The following is a 24,558-nucleotide window of genomic DNA, read 5'->3' on the forward strand; positions in this document are numbered from 1 at the left end:
TCCCAGGCTAGGGGTCGAATCATAGCTACAGCTGCCGGCCTACACCTCAGCCACAGCAACATAGGATCGGAGCTGTGGCTGTGACCTACACCACAGCTCATGTCAATGCCCGATCCTTAACCCACTGAAGGAGGCCAGGGATCAAACCGGCATCCTCATGGATCCTAGTCAGGTTCGTTAACCACTGAGCCACGGAGGGAACTCCTCCTCTTTGTTTCTGAGAGTGGTTCTTCCTCTATCATGGGACCTGAATCCCAAACTCAGCAAGCTCTGTCCTACCCTCCCACTGACAATGCAGAGATGACACATGTCAAGGTGGCAGCTTTAATCACCTTGGCCAAGGCTCCTCAGACGCCCTTCACTGTGGGCCTCTGGCCATACGCCCACCCTTGACCATGCCTGAACCTCTTCCCTGGGGGCTCCTGCCCTTGGCCACTGATGTGGGAACCTGAGGTCGTGTCAGTCTGTGGACCTCCTGGGCCTCCAGGCCAGTTTGTCCCAGAGGCCTGCTGGACACTTGGGTGTGAGATCCAGCAGCCCTGAGTCTGCTCTTCTGGCCATCTCCAGCTGCTCCTGGGACATGGCTCAGGCCCTCTCCTGGGGCAGGGCCAGTGGTGGCGGAGGCTGGCCAGGGGAGAGGAGGAGTGTCTTCCCACGCAGCAGGTTCCTCCTGGGCCGAGCTTCCTTGCGCTTTCACCTGACAGGTGAGCAGAGCTGCTTGGGCAGAGGCTCAGCCAACGCCCTTGAGGTGGGAGAAACAGGAAGTCGTTTCTTTGCAGCACAGAAGGACAGACGCTCAGGGGCGCACTCAGGCTTCATTTCCCTCATTGCCATGGGGCACGGCATTGCCCATTGACCCCTCAGAGCTTCCAGGTCAGGATGGGAGGAGAGGACCAGGCCTCAGACTTCCCAGAAGAAGGCACCCCAGGCCTGCAGGGGTACCTGAGAGGCTGGAGAAGGGAGCTCCCTCCGAGAGAGGCCGTGGCTGACAAGGGGCTGGAGCCAATGAGAAGGCCGTGGAGCCAGCTCCCAGCGCACTCCTGCCAGCTCTCTGGGCTTCCCTGGTCTCCACGCGAGGTACAGGCTGGACAGACAGGTCTTCAGCTAATGCCCACCCAGGCCTGTGAGGGTCTTGGTGCGGCTGCTCCTCCCTCGGGGGGCCACAGGGGCAGTGGTGCTGTTGGCATACGTGTCGTAACTGTGATCTGAGCACACAGAGAGCTCGTCGGAGACCTCCATGCCGTCACTGATCTCTGTTGGGCCAGAAGGAGGCAAAATGAGTGCAGGAGGGGACGGGTGGGCAAGGCTGCCTGGCAGATGCCGTGGGAAGGGCTTGGTGGCTGATGAGAGCACTGGGTTCAAGTTGGGTATTGAGCTTGGCATTCAAGGCCCTCCTCAGGCTCTGCACACACTGACCGCGCTTCAGCTTCTGGCCAAAAACCCCCATCTGTGCCCTCTTGGGCTTGGCTCCCACGTGCTTACCCTTCTCGGGGCTCTGCACACACGGGCCTGTCTCCTGGAAGTGACCTCCCCGTAACACCTCCTTTTCTTAAAATTTGGCTGAATTCTTCTTATCTCTGTTATTGCAGCCTTCCCTGAGTCTCCAAGCTGGGATGGGGCCTCCTCATGGCCACCCTCCTCCTGGTCCCATCACACCCCAAACTGTCAGCTGCCTATGGCCCCCACTGGTTAGAGCATTTCAAGGACAGGGATGAGATCTAAGCATGTGTCTGGGTCGCTGGAACAGGGCTGGTCACACAGCAGAGGCTTGGAAAAGGTCTGCTGAGGGCAGCCGGGTCCACCCCAGGGGATTCAGGATGCCTGGTGGGCCGAGGGTACCTCGAGAGGACCTCTCAACCCTGAGTAGGCAAGGGGTGAGCCTGAACTGTCTCCTAAGGGCCAGCACTTAGAAGGTGCTAGGTCAGTGGCCTTTGGCACTGTAGGGCTGGAGGGGAGGATGAGGATAGAACCTGCCAGGCCGAGATGCTGCCTTCCATGCATTCTGCCCGCCCCTCCTGACTTTTCTGGGCCTGGCATAGTGCAGGAGCCCGGGGACCCCCAGTGCCCTGGGCTGGCCCCTTCTTCCAGGAGCTCCCCAGTGTCACCAGAGTGCTGTGGGACGCCAGGGGAGGCACTCCACGCCAGCTTCAGTGTTCAGGGAAGGCTCCCGGGAGGAGGAGGTTTTCTGAGAAGGGTAGGAGGAATTAAGCCCCAAAGGCAAGAATCTGTGGATCCTAAGCACCTAGAAGAGCCCCCGGCATACATCTGTTGAAGGAAGGAATAAATAAAGGAGTAAATGAACGAATGGCTATTCACGCAGTCCTTGGAGCTGGTCCCACTAAAGCCACAGCCACCCCCGCTGGGCTCTGGTTCATCCAAGCCGGCTTTACCTGGCGCCTCTCTAGGCCAGGTGTGGCACTGACCTGACAAGCACGCCGTGAGGGGAGCCAGCAGCGCCAAGGGAGGTAGGTGATGTGCTCTGGTTCCACAGCCCGAGGGATGAGGCGGGATTTGAATCCAGGTCCACCTGGCTCCTAAATCTCTCTCCATTCTCCTGTTTCCATGCCCGTATCTGTCACCTGAATTAGTGGTTTCCTTGCCTCCCTTCTAGGCCACACGCCACACTCATCGGGGGTTGAACTGTGTTGCCCCTGTGAATCTGTATACTGAAGTCCTAAGCCAAGCACTTCGGGGTGTGATCTTCTTTGGAAATAAGAGCACTGCAGATGTATGTAGTTAAGACGAGGGTCTCAGGGTGGCCCTGGTCCAGAATGACTGGTCTCCTTACGAAGAGGATGGAGGGGGAAGCTTGGATGCAGAGATGCACCTGTAAACCAAGGGGAGCGGCCAGGACCAGGTCTCCCCTCACAGCCCTGCCAGCCCTGCTTATGGCCTCTTCACAGTCACATTTCTGTTCTTAAGCCACCCAGTTTGTGGTACTTTGTTATAGCCCTACTGTCACAAAGACACATTTACCTGTGATCCTCTTCTGCTCTCAGAACAAAGCCCGAGCTCCTGACCACACACTTGAGGTCCAGGTGCCCTCCCAGCTCCATCCCGGAGTGAGTCAGCCCACGTTTAGAGTTCTCAGGGCCCAGCAAGCAGTGCTCCCTCTAAACACATGCTCTTCCTGCCAGGGATACCCTTCCTTCCTCACTGCCCCAGGGAGCTCTCGTACCCCACTCTGGCTCAGCACCCCTCTGTCAGCACTCTGGTGACACCTCATTTTCCACGTATTTGCTTATGCAGTTGCCTGCTCCATCCTCCATCAGACCGGGAACATGAACACGGGACGGCAGCAAGCAGGGATGAAGTCACCATGTGTGTACATGTGCTGCTGCGGGCATGAAGCCAGGTGGGTATGTGCTTGTCTGTGCCACGTCCCTCCCTGTGTGCCACGGGGTTCAGAGCCGGCCTCAGCCTGGCTGCGGGGTCGCATACCTGAGAAGATGAGCTTCTCCTTCATGATGCTGACGTCCCGGCTGGTCCGGTGCACCGCGGCGCTCAGCATGATCTGCTCAGGGTTGTAGCTACGTATGCCACCCAGGCGCCACCTGCAGAGACAGCCCCGTGGGCATCAGGTCCTTCCCACCCTTCCCTGCAGGAGGGATCCTGCCCACTTCCACCATCTCTCTGGATTTGGCCTGAGAGACCAGCAGGACTCTGACTGTACAGACAGGGAAACTGAGGCCCAGGGAAGGGCAGCAGCAGAGTCTGCTGACTCTCAGCCAGGGCTCTCCTGCCAGCTTCCCTCCAGAACCCTCGATCTACTCCCCTCGGTCAAGAAGATGGTTTGGAGTTGTGAGTTGGGTTCAGTGCCCCCAGTCCTACACCTGGCACACTCTGCATAGAACAGACTGGAGGCGGGGGCTTAGCAGGCATGACTCCGATGACCCACCCTGTGGTACAAACCAATCGCAAGGAGTCCAGCTGATGCTGCCTGCAGCTCCACCACCAGGACCAGGCTGAGTGAAGCCATGAGGAACCTCAGTGAGGAGGTGAAGGAAAGCTGGGGGTGGGGTGGTGGGACGGCTGGGAGCTTATCTTCATGGGTGCAGAGGGCAAGGCTGCTGGAGTGACCTGGGGGGGTAGGGTGGGGGTGGGGGCGCTGCTGCTCTGTTCCAGCAGCCCTGGAAGAGTGGGAAACACCCTAACAGGAGACACAGGCTGCAGTATGACCCCGCTAATGGCCGGGGCAGAGGGGGGCCAGATGGATCAAGTGGGCTGAGAGGCAGGGCTGCACGGGGCATACAGCCACCAGGAGAGCTGGCTGGACTCAGGTTTCTTTGCCCAGCCCAGGGCACAGTTTTTGCTGTTAAGAGTTCATCTGATTAGCTCCAGATTTCTGGCCTCTGAACATAGACTTTTCCTGCAAGCTAGACAAAAGGATTCACTGGCTCCCCACCCCAACCCCCACTCAGGGAAGTGGGGATCTGCTTGGAAACAAAAACAGCCCTTCAGCGCCCTAAGCCCTGCTAGACGCTGTGAGAAATCAGTTGTTTCCAGATGTGATGAGCGCAGCAGAAATGGACAGACAGATGGACAGGCAGACAGGTGGATGGACAGAGCCGACAGACAAGGGGAGAGCGGGAGGCGGAGGGAAAGGCAGCCTGTGTTCTGGCTGGGCTGGCTGCCCTACGCATCCTTGAGGATAGTGCTGGGGTCTCTTGTTTAGCACCATGTCTCCAGCACTGACCCCAGGGCCTGCTTGTGGTGGGGGCTGTGAGTATTCGTTGAGTTAATGGACGGAAAAATGAGGCCCACAGGGCAATCATCTTCCCTCTCCCCCAAGTCCTCTCCTCCTCTAGGCCTTGCCTGACCCCCAGGAGACAAGGATGCTGCCCTGACAGCATGTCCATGGAGCGCCCTGGGACTCTGGGCAGGAAGGCCTGACTCCTTACTGCAGGCCCAGCACAGCTCCAGCCAGCACGTGTGGACATCTGCCTGTGAGAGGCTGGGGAAGGACCAGGTAAACAGCCATTCACTGGGCTCAGTCCCACGGTCAGGGAGCATAGCGTCCCTCTCCTGGAAGCTGGTCAGTAAAGGTGTCTGACCCAGGAGGGCCCAGGGCACTAGGATCCCTGAGACCTAGGTCTCCTCTTGGAAGTTAACATTGAGCCCTGGAGGACAGTCAGGCCTGGGGCTCTGCAGCGACATACATCCTGGACAGGAAGCTCGACCACTGGGGGCCCTTCCCCGGGGAAAGCAGGGGAGGCTGTGCAGAGGGGGTGGGGTGGGGGGTCAGAGACAGTGGAAGAGATGAGAGGGACGGGAAGATAAACAGTGATGAGGGGAGGGCAGCAGGTGGGCCAAGAGAGACAGAACTTGGAGGCTGCACACAGCGCAGGGGGAAGACCTTCCCCGAGCGCCAGACTGGGCGTGGTGGTGCCAGGCAGAGCCCCCTCTCCGGAAGGAGACGCTGGTGCCAAGAGGGGCCAGGTCAGCACCCTGCGAAGGAAATGCCTGTTCCCATCTGCAGGAGGAAGAGGGAGCAGAAGGACACGCACAGCGAGATGGGAAGAGAGAAGGGGGGACTGCAAGGGGAGCGTGGGGCTTCAGGCAGGGAGGTTGGGGGTGTGACCCTGGCCCCCCGCTCTGCGCAAGGCAGGCGTTCAGATCGAAGTGGAAGGGTGGTGAGGAAGAGGGCGAGAGGAGCAGGCGGAGGAAGACCACACCGGAATTACCTGATCAAGTGATAGCTGTGAGATGCCAGAGTGCAGCAGAGGGGGGGGAGAGAGGAGGGACATGCGTCGGATCAGAGCGGGACGGGACAGAGAGAGAACGTCAGTCAAGGGCAAAACCCCGGCCGCCACTTGAGGCTGGGCTGGGCAACCCGGCCTGGCCCTACAACCTCCCCGGGACCAGTCCACCCGCCCTGCGGCCCCCAGCCCAGCACGGCCAACCATGCTGCTGGAACCCACGCCCTGGGTGACAGGTGGGGAGCTGAGCCCAGAGAGGAGCCAAAACTCGCCCAAGTCCACACAGCAGATCCCGACCCAGCTTGGCTCTGGGCTTTGTGGGTGCTCATTCCAGAAGCCGCTGGACTCTGGCTCAGGGACAGCGGGAGGCCCCCTTCTCCTGGAACAGGGCAGGCTGGTCAGGACGTCTGCCAGCCGAGGGCTCGTAAGGTTCACCTAGTGGGGACGGGGGCTGGCCTGTCGCAGGCTGGGAAGGCCCCGGAAGGCGGTCAGGGCCTACTCACTTCTGGAGCACGAAGATGCCCACGATGAGGGCGAAGGAGATCAGGTCGGCGGTGACCCACATGAGGCAGTACTCGTCTGGGGGCTGTGGATAGACGGGCCCGTGGCCAGCTTTCAGTCATGGCCGGACCAGGGCTCCAGACCGAGGGTCCCTAGGCAGGAAGACCTGCAGGGGGCTTGGCGGCTTGAGATTCTATTTAGTAGGAGTGGGCTCTGCTTGCTGTGTGCGTGCATGGGCACACAGAATGGAGAGGTCTGTGCAGTGTTCCGAGTAGATGAGGTGTGTGTAGCCTGGAGGGTTATGTGCTTGAAGAGGCTTAAAGCAAGAGCCAACATCCAGGGGACCACAGAGAGGGACCCAGGAGGGCAGAGCAGCCAGTCCCCCTCGATCACTGGTAAGCCGTGGAGGAGGGCGGGGCGGGCCAGAGGCACTTTGTGCTGTTGGTCCGCTCCTGTGACCTGAAAATCCGAGTGTCCTCCTAGCTCCTGCTGCCAGGCAGTTATTTCATCTCATTCCAGGCTGAGCCTTTGAAGGTTTGAAAGGACAGTGGGCAGGGGGATGGAAGATCTGACTCACTGACGCTGGTGTCACCTTAGTCATCCACCTTCTGTGACACCAGGGAAGTGGCAGCGGGAGCACAAGAGGGAGGGCGAGGGCTCCCTAGGCCCCTTGGCTGGGACTGGAGCTCGGTCCTGCCTGCAGGTGCTCAGTCAGCCAACAAAAACTTGTACTGGCTGTTCTCTCTGAGCAGATTTTAAGGTTTCCTGTTCTGAGCAGATTTTAAGGTTTCCTGTTCTTTCTGTGCCCTCTTTTCCCAGCGCCTTACCTTCCTTTAAAACAAAATGCAAGAATCTCCCAAACCAGAAGAACGCCTGTAGCTGCTTACTTTTCTAGGGCCCTTGATGCTTCCCCCGTGTGGCTCAGGCTCATGTTCCTCCCACCCTCGTGCAGACATCAGAGGCCAGGAACGTTCTCCTCCCGCCTCGAGCTGTCCCCCCAGGCACTCCTGAGGCCTCACCAAAGAACACCCCAGGCATGGAGCCTCCCCCCACCCTAGAAGCCTCAGGCGGCTCCATGCAGCCCCACTCACCATGATCCAGAGGGGGACAGGCACCTGCGACAGGGTGTGGGAGTTGTCAGAGGTGACGGAGGGGACTCCTGCGCACCACAGCAGGGAGAAGAGCCAGGGGGCATTGACTGTGTAGAGGTTCACGCTCAGGTTCCAGGAGGCGTAGTCCCTGTGGGGGCAGGGACAGGGGTTGGCTGGCCCCCGAGCTGGGGGGCGCCTGCAAAGCACAGCCCTTCGCAGCCTCGTGCACCAGGCTCACAGCTGCTCCCAGAGGGCCAAGCCCAGGTGTGCCTGACGCTCTCCACCTCTTCTCTGTGACCCCTGAGCCCTTGGGCTTATTTGTCTGGGCGAATTCGGGCAAGGCGGGGCTGGCACCTGAGCTCCTGGCGGGACACCTGCGTGTAGCGCAGGTTCAGGCCCTGGATGTGGCCTTTCCGAAGGGTGGCAGCCGCCTCCTTGGAGCCGGACGTCTGCTGGAAGCCAGGAGCCACCTTCCGCACCAAGGGCCTCTGCCTGTTGGGCAGCCACAGGACCTGCAGGCAGGAGAGGAGCAGCTCAGATTCCTCCTCTGGGAAATGGGGTGGGGGTCTCCCCTTGGTAGAGTGCCTGGAGGGGTGAAGGGCACGGGACCTGGCACGCAGTGAAAGCTTACAGGTAATAAATGGCTCCCGGGGAAGGGGGACTCAGTCCCAGCCAAGGTGGTTATTGCTCTGGCAACACCTCAGGAGGTTTCCCTCCAGACCCTGATCAGACAAAACTGACGACCCCTGCGCACCGTCACTGCCACCGCCTCTAGAGCGCTGTCATAGGTGGTTCCTCTGATCCCCAGATGCTACTCCACGAGGAGGTGGGCAGCACTTCACAGAGGTTCCGAGCTCCTGGAATCAGGGACCCTCATCCCTGCTCCTGCCCTTTGTACATTTTAAGGGACTCTTGTTCCTCTCCTGTCCTCACAGTGACCCTGTCAGGGAGCCGAGGGGGATGCTGCCCTCATTTTGAGGTCTGGAGAGCATTGCTGGAACTGGACCCTGGCAGCCCGGGCGCCCCCGTGGGGCAGGGTGGGCTCCCGGGCAGGGCGGGACTGGGCTGCGCGCCTCACCTGGTGCTGGGGGAAGCCTGAACGCAGCAGGGCCTCCAGCGTGACGTTGACGAAGCTGCCCCGGTAGGGGTGCTCCCGCGGCGGGTCGCGCAGGTTGAGCAGCAGCGTGGCGTTGCCCTTGGCCAACTCCAAGAGCTCCACGAGGCTGCAGATGGACTGGTTTTGGGCCTCCCTCTGGTCAGAGGGTGACAGGGAGCTGGCCGTCCAAAAGGGGTCCGTCTGGCAGAGACAGGGACACACGTGGCTGCCTCACCAGTCCCACGGGCACTGCCGGCCTTCCTGGCTGTGGAAGCTGGAGAGCCCTGAGCTGCCAGTGGCTGCTGGTGTGTGCAAGTCAGGCCGTGGAAGGCTATGGCCTGTGGGGGCTAAGGGGAGCCCACCCCAACCTCTCTTCCAGCCTGCTTACCCCCCACATCAGACCCCAGGAGGTTTCTCCTTCCGCAGCATTTCAAACCAGAGACCCAGCCGCCTTGGGAGTTTTACAGTGTGAACGGTTTTTACCTGTTAACTACTAATCATCACCCGAACCAGAACAAGCAGTGACAACCCCATCTGGGCTGCAGTGGCAAGAGCCTCAAGGAAGCTCAGCGGGGTGGGGTGGGGGTGGGGGGTCACCTCAGCTGATGGCTGCCCCTGCCCCTCTCCAGGGGGTGCCGGCCCCTGCTTTCCAGGCCTAGGGCTGTGACAGGGGCTGCCAGACCTTCAGGAACCACTGGCCGGCGTTGAGCCTCTGCAGGATGGTCCAGTTGAGCATGGAGGCGGGCCTGCGAGCGAGCTCCGGGAACAGCTCCTCCACGTTGGTGGTGCGCCGCAGGGTGGCGTCATGCATGAGGAAGGGCACGCCGTCCAGGCTGCGGGAGAGCGGGGCCTCGGCACTGCCCACCCAGATCCTCCCGTCCCCGGCCCCTCCTCCCCAGCCACCAAGGGACCCCGCAGGCCCTGCCCCCCTTCCAGCCTCAGGTTCCTGTCTGCATAGGGAGGCCGGGGGCTGGCAGACGCCCTCTGGCTCTCCCTTGGGGGTCCTGGGGACTGCCGAGCAGCGAGGGTGCAGCCTGTTGTAGCCACCTTGGGAGGTGGATGCTCATTTGATGATCAGGAAACAGGCTGGGGATGGGGTGTCTCACTCAGGCCCACTAGCCAGTAGGTGGCGGAACCTGGCTTAGAACCCAGTCAGCGCCATGAGATGTGCAATGAGAAGAGTGCAGATGCAGGCCCCTTTGCCAAATCCCACCCTGCTGTCATCGAGGTCTACCCCACCGCTGGGGCTGCAGTACCCCCGCAAGGTGCTCTAGAGACACATTAAAAGGCACCTCTGCTCCCCTTCCTCAAGGCATCTTTCTACCATCTGCTGTAAGTTTTGATCAATAGGCAATTCTGTATAACATCCACCAGGGCAGTGGTGTCCTCACACTCCAGTTCTCTTGCTCAGGACCCTGCCCCGCCCCCCCGCCCCCCTCGAGAGACTGTTTCAGATTGGTGTGGATTCTTGTTGCCCTTCATACAAATACACCTAAATCGACGTGTAGAAAATGTATAAATAGCTTCTAGGTGGTCCTTAAAAATAGAATTGGCGTCACAGTGAATCTGTCACTGCAGTTTGCCCATTTCCCTCTTCGGGGTGTTTATCTGCCACCCACGGAGCCTTGTAGATCTGGCCTTTCCATTAAGTGGATCTGTGACAGGACTCCAGGTCCCTACCTCCACTCCGCTTGAACCAAGAGTTCAAGTTCCTCTTTTATATCCTGGAGTTTGGCACAAGATTTAGTGGATAATCCAAGCCTCCACTCTCCCGTCTCCAAGGCTCTGGGACCAGAGGTTTCTCCAGCAGAGACCTGGATGCAGATGCACTGAGGAAGGGGAAGGGTGCTGTCCTCCCAAACCCCACACCTACCTGATGGTGACATCCGCCTGCAGTCCGTACAGCTTCTGCTCTAGGGCCTTCCTGAAGGACATCAGCGTGTGCTCCGGGGCCAGCTAAGGAGGAAGGTGTGGTGAGGGGAGAGCTGAGCTTTCGCTGATGTACCCTTCCCAGCCATGTTCAGCTGAGGTAGGCAAGTTGTGATTCCCAGGCCTCCAGGCAGACGCTGTGGGGCCCTGGGTCCCACGCAGCGTCTCTGAAGCTCAGTGTCCTGATGTGTTAAATCTGCCTGCCTCATAGGATTGTGGGTTTTTTTGTTGTTTTTCCTGCCCTGCGGCATATGGAACTCCCAGGCTAAGGATCAGATCCAAGCCACGGCTGCAAACTAAGCTGCAACTGCAGCAATGCCAGACCCCTTAACCTACCATGCTGGGCCGGGGATCAAACCCACAACCCAGTGCTCCCAAGATGCTGCAGATCCTTACGCCACAGCAGAAGCTCCCTCAGGTTTCTTTTTTTTTGGCAGCGGGAGAGAAGCAGGGGTGGTTAGTGTTGATATGTAGGTATGTGGGGGGCGAGTGGTTAAGGTCTTTTTCCTCCATACAGTCTTTGGGCTGAATGCCACCTTTTCTCTTGGTTAGTCTCCGTGTCCAGGTGGAAACTCCAAGGGAGTGGGGGGATAGATGGCATGACAGTTTCAGTGGGGTGACCAGTTTCCTCATTTATACACATATGACATAACCATTTCCTGGACTATTAGAAGGATTAAAAGCCCCTAGCACCTTGCCTAATCCACAGTAAATGCTTAATAAATGACAACTGGTACCCTATAGCATATAAGAAAATCCTGGTTCTATTCCTGACTCTGCCATTAACTCGTTTTGTGACTCAGTACATCTCTTTATTCTGCGGGCCTCAGTTCCCCACTTGCCCCCGGGGGATGCATTCACTGTTCTCTGACGGTCCTTCAAGTTGGAGGAGTTGGGGTTTTGAGACTCCCTCCCTAGTTGTCTGCTCGGATGATCCTGCTATGCCCTTGGCTGCCACTGGGGGTCAGCACCATACCAAGGATGGGATAGGACTAGGCGCACTCTGGGACGGGAGTCTGGTCTGATGATCCTGCTATACCCTTGGCTGCCACTGGGGGTCAGCACCATACCAAGGATGGGACGGGACTGGGCGGCCTTACGGCAGTGAGGGATGGGTTGAAAGGGTTTCTGTGGCTCATCCCATCCCCACCAAGACACTCTTATTCCCATCTTCTCTCTCTCTGGCCAAGCTGCTCCCCAGCATATGACACAGTCCCCTTCTCTGGGAAGCAGGCTGGCACATTGCTGAGAAGGAGCAATTCCCCTTCCCAGTCACCAGCCTGGGTCATGGCCTCACTTTCCGGACCATAAGCTGTACAGTAGGCTCATGTTATCAAGCTCATAGGTGACCTCACAGACGTCAGCAGCCCACGGTGTGAGCTCCTTTCTTCTCCCTTCCCTGGGACACAGCAGCCTTGGCAGATGTGCTGCCCCATCTCCTGGACAGTGCGCTTTGAGAGACCCAACAGAAGCATCTAGAGGGCGGTATGGACTTGGTGGAGGTCCTGCCCCATCACCTCTAAATGCTGCAGCCAGGCATCCACCTGCTAGGTACCAAGGCCCTGCCACGTGGGTGGGAGCAGCAGCAGTAAACTGTGGGTAGAGAGTGCAGTGGGGGCTATGGAGACCCCTGGGGGGGCCGAGAAAGTGTTTGGGAAGAGCAAAAGCTCTTTTCTTTAATGCCTGCACCCACAGCATATAGAGGATCCCAGGCTAGGGACTGAAACAAAGCCACATCTACAGCAATGCTGGACCGTTTAAACCACTGTGTCAGGCCAGGGCTCAAACCCACACCTCTGCAGTGACCTGCACTGCTGCAGTCAGATTCTTAACCCACTGCACCACAGCAGGAACTCCTGAAGGCTTTTAAACTCGGTCCACCCTGGGTTAGGAGCTAGTCTCCTAATAAAAGAGGGCTCCTACTGCCTCAGGCCAAAGCCCAGATGGGGTTGTATTTTCAGATGTGTTGCAGGGGTGGGGTGTCACAGATTCAGGAGGGCAGCCCACAGCTTTGGGATTAGTCTGACCATATGTTAAAGTATGCACATATGCACAGGCCACCCAGATAGGAATGACACCCCCAAGGGCACATGGACACCGTCTCTGAGACAGGGATGAGCATTTGGGCTTAACACACACAGATGTGCGGACCTAAGAGTCAGGCCTGCCACAGGCAGGTATACACAGGTGTGGACACTGGTATTCATGCCTTCACAGTGACACCGGGAGGCGTTGTGTCAGACACCCACGCCAGCCCCTCAAGAACCACCCCTGGGTGCAACCAGCCAAGTGCACAATGGGGGAAATTCTACAGGACAAATGAGTCAGTTTCTTCAATAAATAAAACAGCATATGGGGAAAAAGGAATTCTAATAGACCAAAGCTCCTTAGAAGATTCATCATGTGGATCCTATCTGGATCTTAGTTCTTCACAGTTCAACTATAAAAAGATAATTTTTGAGACAAAAAAGGGAAAACTGAACATTGATTCTGTATTCAATAATTTTAAGGAATTATTCACTTGGTTGGGTATAATAGCAGCATTGTGGTTGTGGTTCTATTTTTTTTTTAAAGTCTCTGTGTTAGTGATACATCCTGAAGTAAGAATGGGTAGATTAATATGATGTCTGGGATTTGCTTTAAAATGTTGAAGCAGGGGAGTTCCCATCGTGGTTCAGTGGAAACGAATCTGACTAGTAACCATGAGGACACACGTCGGATCCCTGGCCTTGCTCAGTGGGTTAAGGATCTGGTGTTGCCATGAGCTGTGGTGTAGGCCAGCAGCTACAGCTCCGATTCAGCCCCTAGCCTGGGAACCTCCATATGCCATGGGTGTGGCCCTAAAAAGACCTAACCAATTAAAAAAAAAAAAAATACTGAAGCGGGAAAAAAAAAGACAGGGAGACAGATGAAACAGGAATGGTAAAATGCTGATAAATTTGAAGGTGGTATTGGATTCATTATACTATTCTTTCCACTTCTGTGAAGGCCTGAAATCTTTCTACTAAAAGGAAGCCACGTGAGGCCGCCCTAGGCCTTCCCCTTGGCCCCCCTCCCTGTCTCCGCACACCTTTTTGTCCTGGGGCCTCTAGAGCAGGCGGGGCGGGTAACTGGTCAGGGAGAGAAGAGCAGCTCTGATCTGGGGCCTGTCTCCTGGAAGGCTGTGCTTCGAACTGGCCCTCATAAAGCCCTCAGGCGAGGCTTAGAGAGGCCCAGAGATCCCCTGAGACACACAGGTAGCGTGTGGCAAAGCTGGACCCTAAATCCGGATCCCTCTGGCTTCAAAGCCTCTTGGAGACCCCACTGACTCGTGGCCTTTGCAGGTGGATAAGACTCTGAGCCTTATATAGAAAATGGGCAGAAGAAGACCCCTCACACACAAGGGGCTAGGACCATGGGGGTGTCCATGGCCCTGTCCGACTCAACATCTCCTTTTACTTATTCAGTTAGTCTTTTTAGGGCCGCACCAGCGGCATATGGAGGTTCCCAGGTTAGGGGTCAAATTGGAGCTGTAGCCACCGGCCTACACCACAGTCACAGTAACGCAGGATCTGAACCGCATTTGTGACCTACACCACAGCTCATGGCAATGCCCAATCCTTGACCCACTGAGTGGGGCGAGGGATTGAACCCGTGTCCTCGTGGATACTAGTCGGGTTAGTAACACGCTGTGCCACAACGGGAACTCCCTCAACTCCCATTTCAAATGCTTTCTTCATGAAGCCCCTTTGACCACCCTGAAATTCAGCCACACCATAGAACTCCCAGTTACTATGACAAACAAGAAAAAGCTCTCACGGCGCCCACAAGTGCCCCCTCGTGGTGATGAGTGGTACTGCGTCTGTTGAGACACAAGGTTCAAGGCTTTCCCAGGTCAGGAAACCCAGTCTAGAGAAAAGGGGAAGGCTTGCCCGAGGTAACAGGAAAGTCTGACTCTTCCTTTCTGAGGCTAGGCTCGTATCTGAGCATGTCACACATGCGAAGTCCTGCTTCTCGTGGCCCTACAATGCAGGCACTCCCATCACCCAGGGTTCAAGGTGAAGAAACCAGGCATAGAGATGGTATTGGCTTTGGCTCTCACATTGCCAAGGGACCAGGAAGCCTGGCTCTGGAGCACATCCCCTTGAGGGAAGGGCCTACTGTGGGGTCACAAGGGTGGCAGAGGAGGAGCAGGCACTGACACCGCCTCCCCTCCATTTCACCCTGGTACGAATGTTTTCCTTTAGCAGAGGGCTCAGCGCTGCACCTGGCTCTCCTGTCCCCACAGCCTGGCAGATTTTCCTGTTCCCTCACCCCAGTTCTTGTCCCTGCCCCACTCCCCACACCCAGCATCTTTCTTTCTCCTGGGCCTTCCTAACCCACAGCCAGGCAGAGTGTGGCTCTGGCCTAAAACCCTCCTAAATCTTTCCAGGCCCTTTCAGAAAAAAGTAAATATTTTCAGCAAGATCAAGAGAGTGTGGAGAAAAGGGAACCCTCCTACACTGTTGGTGGGAATGTAAACTGGTGCAGCCACTATGGAGAACAGTTTGACTGGCAGTTCCTGAAAAGGGGAGCTCCCTGGTGGCTCAGTGGGTTAAGGACCTGGTGTTGTCACTGCTGTGGCTCGGGTTTGATCCCTGGCCTGGGAACTTCCACATGCCACAGCCAGTAAACAATAACAACATCAAAAACCTAAAAATAGAGTTACCATACCACGTGATCCAGCAATCCTCCTCCTAAGCATGTATCAGGACAAAACTCTAATTCAAAAAGATACATGCACCCCTATGTTCATAGCAGCATTACGATAATTGTAATACTATTTACAATAGCTAAGATATGAAACAACCCAAGTCACCATGGACAGATGAATGGCTAAAGAAGATGTGGTATATATACAATGGACTATTACTCAGCCATAAAAAAGAATGAAATAGTGCCATTTGCAGCTACATGGATGGACCTAGAGATGATCATACGAAGCAAAGTAAGTCAGAAAGAGAAAGACAAATACCATCTAATATCACTTACATGTGGAAGCTAAAATATGGCACAAACGAGCTTATTTACGAGCCAGAGACATCAAGAGCAGACTTGTGGGTGCCAAGGGGGCGGGCAGAGGGAGGGGTAGATTGGGAGTCTGGGACTAGCCGATGCAAACTCATATATAGAAGGGATTACAAACACAGTTTATATCACGGGAAACTACATTCAGAACCCTGTAATAAACCACAATGAAGATGAAGATACACACGTATAACCATCCGTTGCTGCACACCAGAAACGAACGGGACATCGTAAATCAACTATACGTCAATAAAAAAAAAATTTTTCCAGCAAGATGCCTTCAGGCTCTTCAGGACTTGATCCCGTCCCAACTTCCCCTTCCAGCCTTTGCACCAACCTTTGCGTGTTACTCCCCCTCCCGACGTCAAAGGGCTAAAACTCATAGTTACTCTGACATGACAGGTATTCTACCCGTTTCCCTACAAGGGGACAGGTCTGCCTGTCTTCCCCTGGAACAGCAGGTCCACCCATCCCTCTGCCCAGCTTTGGGGCCCTCAGGGGGCACTCACCATGGGGGCCCCGCGGTGGCCGATGAGGGCGGGCTTGGGGCCCAGGTCCTTTTTCTCCATGATGCAGGGAGAGGAGATGGTGAGAGGGGCCAGGTAGAGAGCAAACACCACGGCGAAGAAGGTACTGAGGATGGCCACCTGGGAGGCTGCGGACGGGCCCACCGGTGAGCCCCAGGCAGAGGGCACGCCGCCCCTCCTACCGCCACCCGTCGGGACCCAGATGCCCCAGGGGGACCCTGCGCCAAGGGGAGCCCCATTCTTGCTGGGGAGGAGAATCCAGCGTCTAACTCACACACAGAAGAGGAAAGGGGCAAGGCTGAGGCTGCAACCTCTGGAACCCGCAGGCCACTCTGAGCCAGGACCCCCTCTATCCCCAGGCCACCGGGACCTGTCTGGGGGCAGGGGACAAGCTGGCCTTGGTACCATTAGCACAAGGTGGGCAGGTCCCACCCAGTCATACTTACAGGACCGCTCTGCGCGGGCAAACTGTCCTGCCACGATCCAGGAGAGCGCGGTGACGGCGGCCAGGGCCCCCACGTGCAGGAATGGCGCTGTGCCCTTGTGTGCGGGACGGGGGAAGAGAGACCGTTGGCTCCCAGCTGTGCCCAGGCCACCAACATGCCCAGGTAAGCAACGTCCTCGTGGCCTCTATCCGTGGGGCAGGCACCTGTGTCTCCATTTTTCAGGGGAGGAAACTGGGAGTCCAGGGGCCCTGGGTTGTCGTGCCCTCCCCGCCCCTGAGTTGCTAATGTGACATGAACCCTTTCCTGTCCCTCTTGGATCTTGGTCCGGAGAAAGGGGGGTGACCAGAAGGTGCTGCCTCATTCCGTGGTCCTGGGGGAGCAGCCCCGAGCCCCCACTCACCTGCAGGGAGATGAGCAGCACCTCCCACTCGTCCTCCCACAGCTGGGCCACGGCTGACATGGCCACCACTGTGGCCACCAGGATGGCCACCAGCCCTATCTGCAAGGGGAAGAACCATCGGAGGGTCAGGGCAGCAGTGGAGCCTGGGCAGCCCGAGGGGCCCAGGGCGTCTGAGAGCGAGAGCAGAGGGGGAGGCAGGTGGGGGTGACTGGGGGGGGGTCAAGAGACCCTCGAAGCAGGATGAGGCAGGACAAGGCGGCAGACCCGGCGAAGGGACAGCCAGAGAACTGAAGAAGGCTGGGCTGGAGCTGGGTGAAGCGGGCGCACGTCCCCGAGCTTGGGGTGCCGGAAGGGAAGACCCTCGGCAAGTGGGGGGGCCTCCAGGCCTCGCCCAGGGCCCCCAGCCCCCCTTCACCGAGCACGACAGAAGAGGAGACCCAGGCTGCCCAGGTCACAGGCAGGAGGCTGCCACCCGGTCCTGCCTTCCCCCCGGTCTCCAGGCTGGAGCGAGGGGAGGTGAGGAGTCTGTCCCACACCTGTCCTGTCACCAGGCCTGCTCTCAGCCCCGAGCCTCTGGGCTGCCAGCCTGTAAGGTTTCTGGGAAGAAGTGAGGAGCTCAGCTCTGCTGGAAGACTAGGTGGCACCATCACAGGACCAGCAGCTCTGGGGACAGAGGCTCCCTCAAACATGATCTGAAATATGTAACATAAGATGCTCCCCAGGAGTTCCCGTTGTAGCGCAGCGGAAGCGAATCCAGCTAGGATCCATGAGGTTGCGGATTCGATCCCTGGTCTTGCTCCGTGGGTTAAGGCTCCGGCGTTGCCATGAGCTGCAGTGTAGGTCGCGGATGCGGCTTGGATCCTGCGTTGCTGTGGCTGTGCCGTAGGCCAGCGGCAACAGCTCTGCTTGGACCCCTGGCCTGGAACCTTCACATGCCACAGGTGCAGCCCTAAAAAACAAAACAAAACAAATGCTCCCCAAACTAAGGGATGCCTGGTTTCTGGCTACTCAGTCCCCAAGGATCCCCGCCTGGTGCCCAGGATCTCACCCCGCCCATTCTCCCCTCCCTGCCAGGCCTGCCTCGTAAAGCTCAGGTCACCTCCACCAGGAAGCCTTCCACAGCCCGTCTCCTAAAGGCCAGCCAAGGCTGCCGCCCGCTGCCCTCCCGACTCCCCAGGGCCTGCCCTCAGCTGTGCTCGGTGCCGGCAGGGCCCTGCCCTCTTTCTCTTCCTACAGGGCCGTTCCTGGAGGCAGCACATCCTGAGAGCCCTCCAACAACCAAACAAGCTCTAAATTGAGTTTCTAGCTTGTGTGGGCAGAGAGCGGCTGATCCATCTTTGTTCCCTGACAGGCAGGGAAGATTCATTCTTGTCTGGGATGAAGTTTTCCTTTGGAGATTTGTTGTTCCAGCCCATCAGCCTGGACACGAATGTTCCAATAAGCAGCACTAATAAGGCTGAAACGGGTAGGGGCCCGTATGGACTGGGACTTGCAGGCCCAGAGGACGCAGGAAGAAGGGAAATGCGAGTGCGTGGAGGGGCCGAGTCCAGGGTCCGGGGGGGGGGGGCACTCCTTTTTTTCCTGGTGTTGATTCTCGTAAAATCCCACCTTCATTTGACACAATAGGAAAATGCGGCTCAGAGAACCCCAAGCCGTGCTTGGTCGCGGAGCTCCGAGGAGCCAATCCAGAAGCCAATGCCATCCTGCCCCGCCTGGAGGCCTCCCCTTCTGGGAGGTCACACGGCCATGGAGGGAGCCCCCGGCGTGTCCTAACTGTCCCTTAAGAATCCCCACCTGCCAACACGCGGGCTCCTGCCCCCGCTGCCCTCTGGATGGTGGCTTCTGAGAGCGTTTTATGACAGTATTTAACTGCCAGTGGAAAGACGTGTAATCAAGGCGGTTTCCCAGAATCCTAATGCAATGAAGAATTTTGTGAGTTCCCCAGCTGCTCGGGCAGCAGCCACCGAGCCCCGCAGCATCACCGCGTGGTCTGAGTCTGTGCAGTTCCCCACCCGCGTGGCGGCTTTAAGCCTCCGCAACAGCGCTGACCCCTAACGCGACCACCGTTCCTCAGATCTGACGGGAAAGGATCAATCCCACCCTGAAGGCCCCGGGGCGGCCCGCTGTCCTCTGAGAAAGCAGCCGGTTTTCTGGGCTGGAGGCCCCGTGGTTTGCGATGGCAGAGGAGGGCTGGAGTGAGGCTACAGGAGGTGTCCATCCAGGCAGTGAGCCTGTCCGGCGGCCGGGACCCAGGGGGAGTGGGAACCCAGCCCTGCCAACAGGGTGGCCTCTTGGAGGGTGGCTGGAATCTGGCTTCTGCGGTCCCAATGGCAGATGGCTGGCCCAGGGTTCTGGGACACGCTCGTGTCACGGCCCTGGATGGCTGTGCCTAACGGGGTGGCTAACCTCTCAGAGGGAGTCTCCTGAGCTGGAACTGGGGGGGCGCCTACCTGAAGGGGGTTGGAAAGACGGATGAGAAAACATACTAAGAGGCATGCTGAGCACCATGGCTCCACAACAGGGAACACTTCCTAATGTTGGAGGAATAACTTTAAATTTTAATTTTGAAAAGTGGGCATACTGGAGTTCCCATCGTGGCTCAGAGGTTAACAAACCTAACTGGTATCTAAGAGGATGCGGGTTTGGTCCCAGGTTCGATCCCTGGCCTCGCTTAGTGGGTTAGGGATCCAGCGTTACCGTGAGCTATGGTGCAGGTCGCAGACACGGCTCGGATCCTGAGTGGCTGTGGCTGTGGTGTAGGCCGGCAGCTACAGCTCTGACGCAACCCCTAGCCCTGGGAACCTCCATATACTTTGGGTGTGGCCCTAAAAAGACAAAAAAAAAAAAAAAAGTGGGCGTACTATCAAATGAACAGGATTATCACAAAGTGCTAATGAAATACGGTGTGCGAAGCACCTGATGCGTGACCCAGTAAATGACAGTGGTGGCCCATTGCCTGACGCGCAGGATGACTGGCTTCCCTAAGCCGCAGCTGGCGGGATGGAGGCTAGACGCCAGGAAGAACTGTGGAGCCTGGGCCAGTTGTTTGGAGGAAGCCTGGATTCACTGGAGGTGTCGACAGAGACAGCCTAGGGAGGTGGGAGTTGTGATCAAAGCCCCTCACAGCGGTGGCATCTGATTCAAGGGTGGTAGGTGGGGCAGGAAGGGGGGCATTTCAGGGGAACCTCTTGTTTACTGCAAAGCCCCCAAGCCCCCTTCAACCTTCCTCTTCACGTCCAGAGCCCCCGGACTTCTATGGAGGCTCACCTGGGAGGGGTTTCTGGGAACCAGGAGTTTTGCGAGGATGGAGGTGGGGGTGGGGAGGGCCCGACGCACTCACAGTCCCCGGCCTGCGGCCCCCGGCTCCCTCCCTGCACTGTCCCCTGTCCTCCTGCCCCCTCCCCGCAACCTCAGGGGCACCAGAGACCCTCAAGGTAAAGGTCATGATGAAAACATAGCATCAGACTGTAGCACTGAGCGCAGCACTGGTACAGAACCAGTGGAAGTAAATAAAAAGCTTAGAAACAGATCTAAATACATAAAATATTTAGTGTATGATAAAGGTGGCATCTCAAATTAGAGGAAAAAGGATGGATTACTCAATGGAGAGTTGGGAACACTGGGAAGCCATCTCAAAGGCACAAAGTAAGATCGCGCTGTGCCCTAAAACTACTTCCAAAAAGACAACACATTTAAGTATTAGAAAAGTAGAAATATATAATTACTAAATGATACTACAGAGAAATTTTTTGGTAATCTTGGAGTGGGCACGACTTTTCTGCCACAAAACCCAGGAGCCATGAAAGAGACGACAGAATCCTTAAGAATGAAAAATCCTTAAGGATAAAAAAGAAAATTCCCACAGCAAAAATACACAAAAGCAAGGTCAAAAGATGAGTCACAAACCAGGAACGATTATCTGCAGTTCATCAGCCCAAGGCCTCCTTTTCCAAATCTGTAAAGGCTCTTGCAAATTAATAAGCACAAAGTAAATCTCGCAGCAAAAAAGGACAGAAGACATGACAAGACAGTTTATGGAAAAGGAAACGCAAATGACTCCAACAGGTGAAAGACACCGAACCTAACTCATAAGGGAAATGCTAATTAAAACTATACCAAGGTACCATTTTCACCCATCAGACTGGCAAAGTCAACAAACCCACAGACACTCCATGGGCGAGGGTGTTTTAAAGGCACAGGCCCGTTACTGAGGGAGCGTGAGTTGGTGACAAGGAGGCGGTCTGCAAATTACCCAAGTGCGCCCCGGACCCAGCAGCTGTCCTGCTGTCCTGGCAATGACCTCGAAGCAAGGGGGGCTGGCTGGATACCTGGGGAACTAGGGATCGGATCCCAGGGCAGGGACAAGGGAGGGACACCCGTGGGGATGCTCTCAATGGGCCCAAGGGGAGGGAGCTTGAAATGTCTCTGCAAAGGTGACAGGGACATTTATATTTTGTACCTTTGGGGGACCTTTTGCATTTTGAACCATGTTGATGTATTAATGGTCAAAAATGGCTTAAAACAAAACAGCGCAAACGAAAAAAGGATTCCTTAAAATCTCAGAGCCAAATGGTAGACTCTTGGAAGACCAGCATTTCCAGCCCGACTTGAACCCTCTGAGCCCCAGGAAGCTCCCTCCCTCCTGGTGCAGCAGGTCTGGCTGTGGATCAGCTCAGCCTGGAACGACCTTCCTCGTGCTGAGATCTCTCGGGAGGCATCAGAGGGGAGAGGATGGCAGGCCTGGCACCTTGGGAGCTGGCACCAGGCAGATGAAGGGATCTGAGCCCCCTGCCCCCAGGAGAAGACGCCCTGCACTGACCCACTCCCCTGGCGGGCTCTGCGCCTCCGGATGCCTCTACACTGGGATCAAGCAGGTGCGCCCTGGCCTGCTGAGAGCCGGGCGGGCCCGAGAAGGGGGCCGCAGCACGCGCCAGTCCTGACTGGGGTGTCAGGGTGCGGTGCTTTCAAGTGTCAGCTTTGCAGCTGGGAGATGAAAGTCCCTCACAGAGGGGACTTCAGAAGCCCAGAGGAGATCGCAGGATAGAGTGACAAGCAGGAGGCAGGTGGGAGGGGACTAGCAGCAGCTCACGGCTCCTCATCCCTCTAAGATTCCAGTCACCGGGGTCTGGCTCCCCAGCTCCAGATCCCCAGCGCCCCCCATACCCCCAGCCACCCAAAGGCACCGACCGGAACTCACCATGTCCACCCTCCGGTTCCTGCTCCATGTCCTTGTGGCTGGAAGTGAGCTCCCCCCACCCCAAGTCACTCTGGACCATCTCATGGGCTCATGGCTCTTGCCGGACATTTCTGCCCCCTCCTACATGGCGCACCCACTCTGAGTTGGGTTCTAAAAAAAGAGGTGGCCTAGCCTCCCCTCCAAGGCCCAGTGCCCCCAGGGAGGGAGGGGCTCACTCTCAGCCAGCTCTGTGCCACCCCTGTCCCCACTGGCACCTCAGGCAGAGCAGGCACCAGCCACGTGTCAGCAGCACGGTGAGCAAGGGAGCCGAGGCTCTGGGCTGCACGGAGGTTCGTTGCTTTGGGCCCTGCCCTGCATGGGGCCCTGGGGACAAGGAGATGGGACATCAGTTCTGCATGCGTGGAGCTCCCAGATCGGGGAGGGTTGCAGTCAGGGGGCCAGATGGAAATGGGTGACAAGAGGCCAGGACTGTGGTGGGGAGCCTGCGGGCAATGGGGGGCCCGAGAAGCCTGGCTCAGGTGGTGAGGAGAACCCAGGAAGGCAGAGAGGCCACGGAGAGAGGGGGGCGGGAGCCAAGGGGCGAAGCAGAGATGAGGCAGACGAGCTGCGAGGGCCCGTGCTGTCTCGGGAGCAGAAGCTCAGGGTGACATCCCACGACAGCTTCTGGGAGATGGCGCAGGGCCCAGGTCACCCAGGGCCTTAATGCTGGGTGAGGGGGTTGGATCATCCTGGGAGCAATGGAAGTGGTGGGGAGGGCTTTAAACCGGGGTAGTATCACTGGGTCAAGTTTTTAAATGAACTCACCGAAGAGGAGAGACTGAAGGCAGAGCGACCAGAGAGCCGGGCTGTGACCTGTGCTGGTTAATGGCTCGGCTACGGGGCTAGGGCCTGGATCCTCCACTTATTAAGGGGAGACCTTCAGCAAGTTATATAACCTCTGAGTACCTCAGTTTTCCCGACTGCAAAATGGGATGCTGACAGCACCTCCATCATAGGGCTGCTGTGAGGCCTGAGTTAATAGAGTTCAGGCCGTGAGAACCGTGCTGGACCCACCATGAGTTCTCAGCGTCAGCTACCAGCACAGCTACAAGCACGACCAGGGGGGAAGATGCCTCTAGCCTCCTCCTCTGCTGCTGCAGCCTCCAGCCTCCCTCCCCCGAGCCCCCGCGGAGGCAGCCCTTACCTTGTGCAGCCAGTGCAGGTTCATCTGCTGTCCCACGGCGATGTGACACAGTGCCAGGACCTGAACAGGGCCCCAGAGAGCGAGAGTCAGGCACCAAGTGTCACCTGGAGGTGTCCGTCCTTTCCCCAGGCGCCCTGCTCCCCAGCGCTCTCGGCCCAGCTCGGGCAGTCAGGAAACCCTCCCTGCAGGTGGTGGGCAGCCCCCCAGGCCGGCCTCCCCCAGACTGTTCCAGGCCAGAGGCTCCTGCTCTAGGACCTTTCTCTCCAGAGCTCACTGGGCCCTGGTGCACTTGCAGTCTAACGACGGCTCGGGACTTACGGGCCCCAGGATTCTGAAGCGGACTTGAGCCTCGTGCCTAAGGAGCCCCCAACCCAGCCTGGGGGCTGACCTGAGTCTGCGGGAGTGGAGGATTGGCAGCAGGACCAGAGCAGAAGCTCCTGGGAGAAGAAGTGTGCCTGGCACCCAGCTGTGGGCCATCCTCATGGGGGGGCCTCCCCCGCAAGGTGCATCCCGCCTTGAGGGCACCAACCCCAGAGGCCCAGGGCGAAGGTGGCTGCCCTCCTAGACCCCTTCTATCAGCCCAGCACCAGCCACCTGCCCTCTGAGCCAGCCCCGCGTACCTGGAGGCCCGCGACGTACGTGAAAGCGGCAGCTGTGGCCATGAGAATGGGCACAGACCAGTCACTCCAGTAGCCCAAGCGGTTGTAGAGGTACCTGCCGAGGAGAAGGGGCAGGGGTCAGATGCCACTGGGGCCAGGACGCTCCCTCAGGCCGCCGCCTCTCAGCTCTCAGGAGGCCGGGCTCAGGGACCAGGCCCTGCCTGCTCAGTAAGAACATCACTGTCCCCTGATGCCCAGTCAGGCCTGCCTGGGGAGGACTCACGGGGACACCTGGGCGTGCCAAGAAGCATAAAGAGGGAAACGGTTCCTGCTAATTCTACTGCCCAGAAGTAACCAGCACCAAACCTAGCTGACCTCTTCCAGTGAGTCCCTGCTGCTTCTCTATCTGTGTGCACCGCGTGGTGGTCAAAGCTCTGGCTTTGGAAGAGCTGGGCACAGATTCGGATCCCCTGGCTGGCAGGACTCTGTGGAGAGGGCAGGCCCCCCTGACTCTAAGATGCCACTGATTGCTTTCAACTTTTTTTTTTTTTTTTTTTGCTGAGCGGCATATGGAGGTTCCCAGGCTAGGGGTCAAATTGGAGCTGTAGCCACCGGCCTACGCCAGAGCCACAGCAACGTGGGATCCAAGCCATGTCTGCAACCTACACCACAGCTCACGGCAACGCCGGATCCTTAACCCACCGAGCGAGGCCAGGGACTGAACCCGCAACCTCATGGTTCCAAGTCTGATTCATTTCCGTCTCACGACGAGAACTCCTCTAAGATGCCACTGATTGTGACATTCACCTCAATTTCCATGTTAACCCATGAAAAGATGAGGTCT

At 57.5% G+C, this 24,558-nt stretch overlaps 1 protein-coding gene across 2 annotated transcripts in view; it reads right to left on the reverse strand.

The window, feature by feature from the left end:
- Window positions 1–310: 310 nt before the first annotated feature.
- Window positions 311–24,558, reverse strand: part of GDPD5 (glycerophosphodiester phosphodiesterase domain containing 5) — an 84,027-nt gene continuing 59,779 nt past the window's right edge. Inside the window, exons 5-18 of one of the 2 annotated variants that reach the window (XM_047754207.1) lie at window positions 23,736–23,829; window positions 23,116–23,175; window positions 16,736–16,834; window positions 16,336–16,429; window positions 15,872–16,017; window positions 10,261–10,343; window positions 9,070–9,220; window positions 8,370–8,588; window positions 7,646–7,803; window positions 7,292–7,439; window positions 6,203–6,285; window positions 5,685–5,699; window positions 3,442–3,554; window positions 311–1,253 (exon numbers count right to left, since the gene is read on the reverse strand). In XM_047754207.1, coding sequence (XP_047610163.1) covers window positions 1,105–1,253; window positions 3,442–3,554; window positions 5,685–5,699; window positions 6,203–6,285; window positions 7,292–7,439; window positions 7,646–7,803; window positions 8,370–8,588; window positions 9,070–9,220; window positions 10,261–10,343; window positions 15,872–16,017; window positions 16,336–16,429; window positions 16,736–16,834; window positions 23,116–23,175; window positions 23,736–23,829 — 1,612 coding nt within the window. In that variant the 3' untranslated portion in view covers window positions 311–1,104. The remainder of the gene's footprint in view (window positions 1,254–3,441; window positions 3,555–5,684; window positions 5,700–6,202; window positions 6,286–7,291; window positions 7,440–7,645; window positions 7,804–8,369; window positions 8,589–9,069; window positions 9,221–10,260; window positions 10,344–15,871; window positions 16,018–16,335; window positions 16,430–16,735; window positions 16,835–23,115; window positions 23,176–23,735; window positions 23,830–24,558) is intronic. The other variant, XM_047754208.1, reaches the window with a different exon arrangement.

Source organism: Phacochoerus africanus, chromosome 11 (genome assembly GCF_016906955.1).
Source record: "Phacochoerus africanus isolate WHEZ1 chromosome 11, ROS_Pafr_v1, whole genome shotgun sequence".
NCBI lineage: Eukaryota > Metazoa > Chordata > Mammalia > Artiodactyla > Suidae > Phacochoerus > Phacochoerus africanus.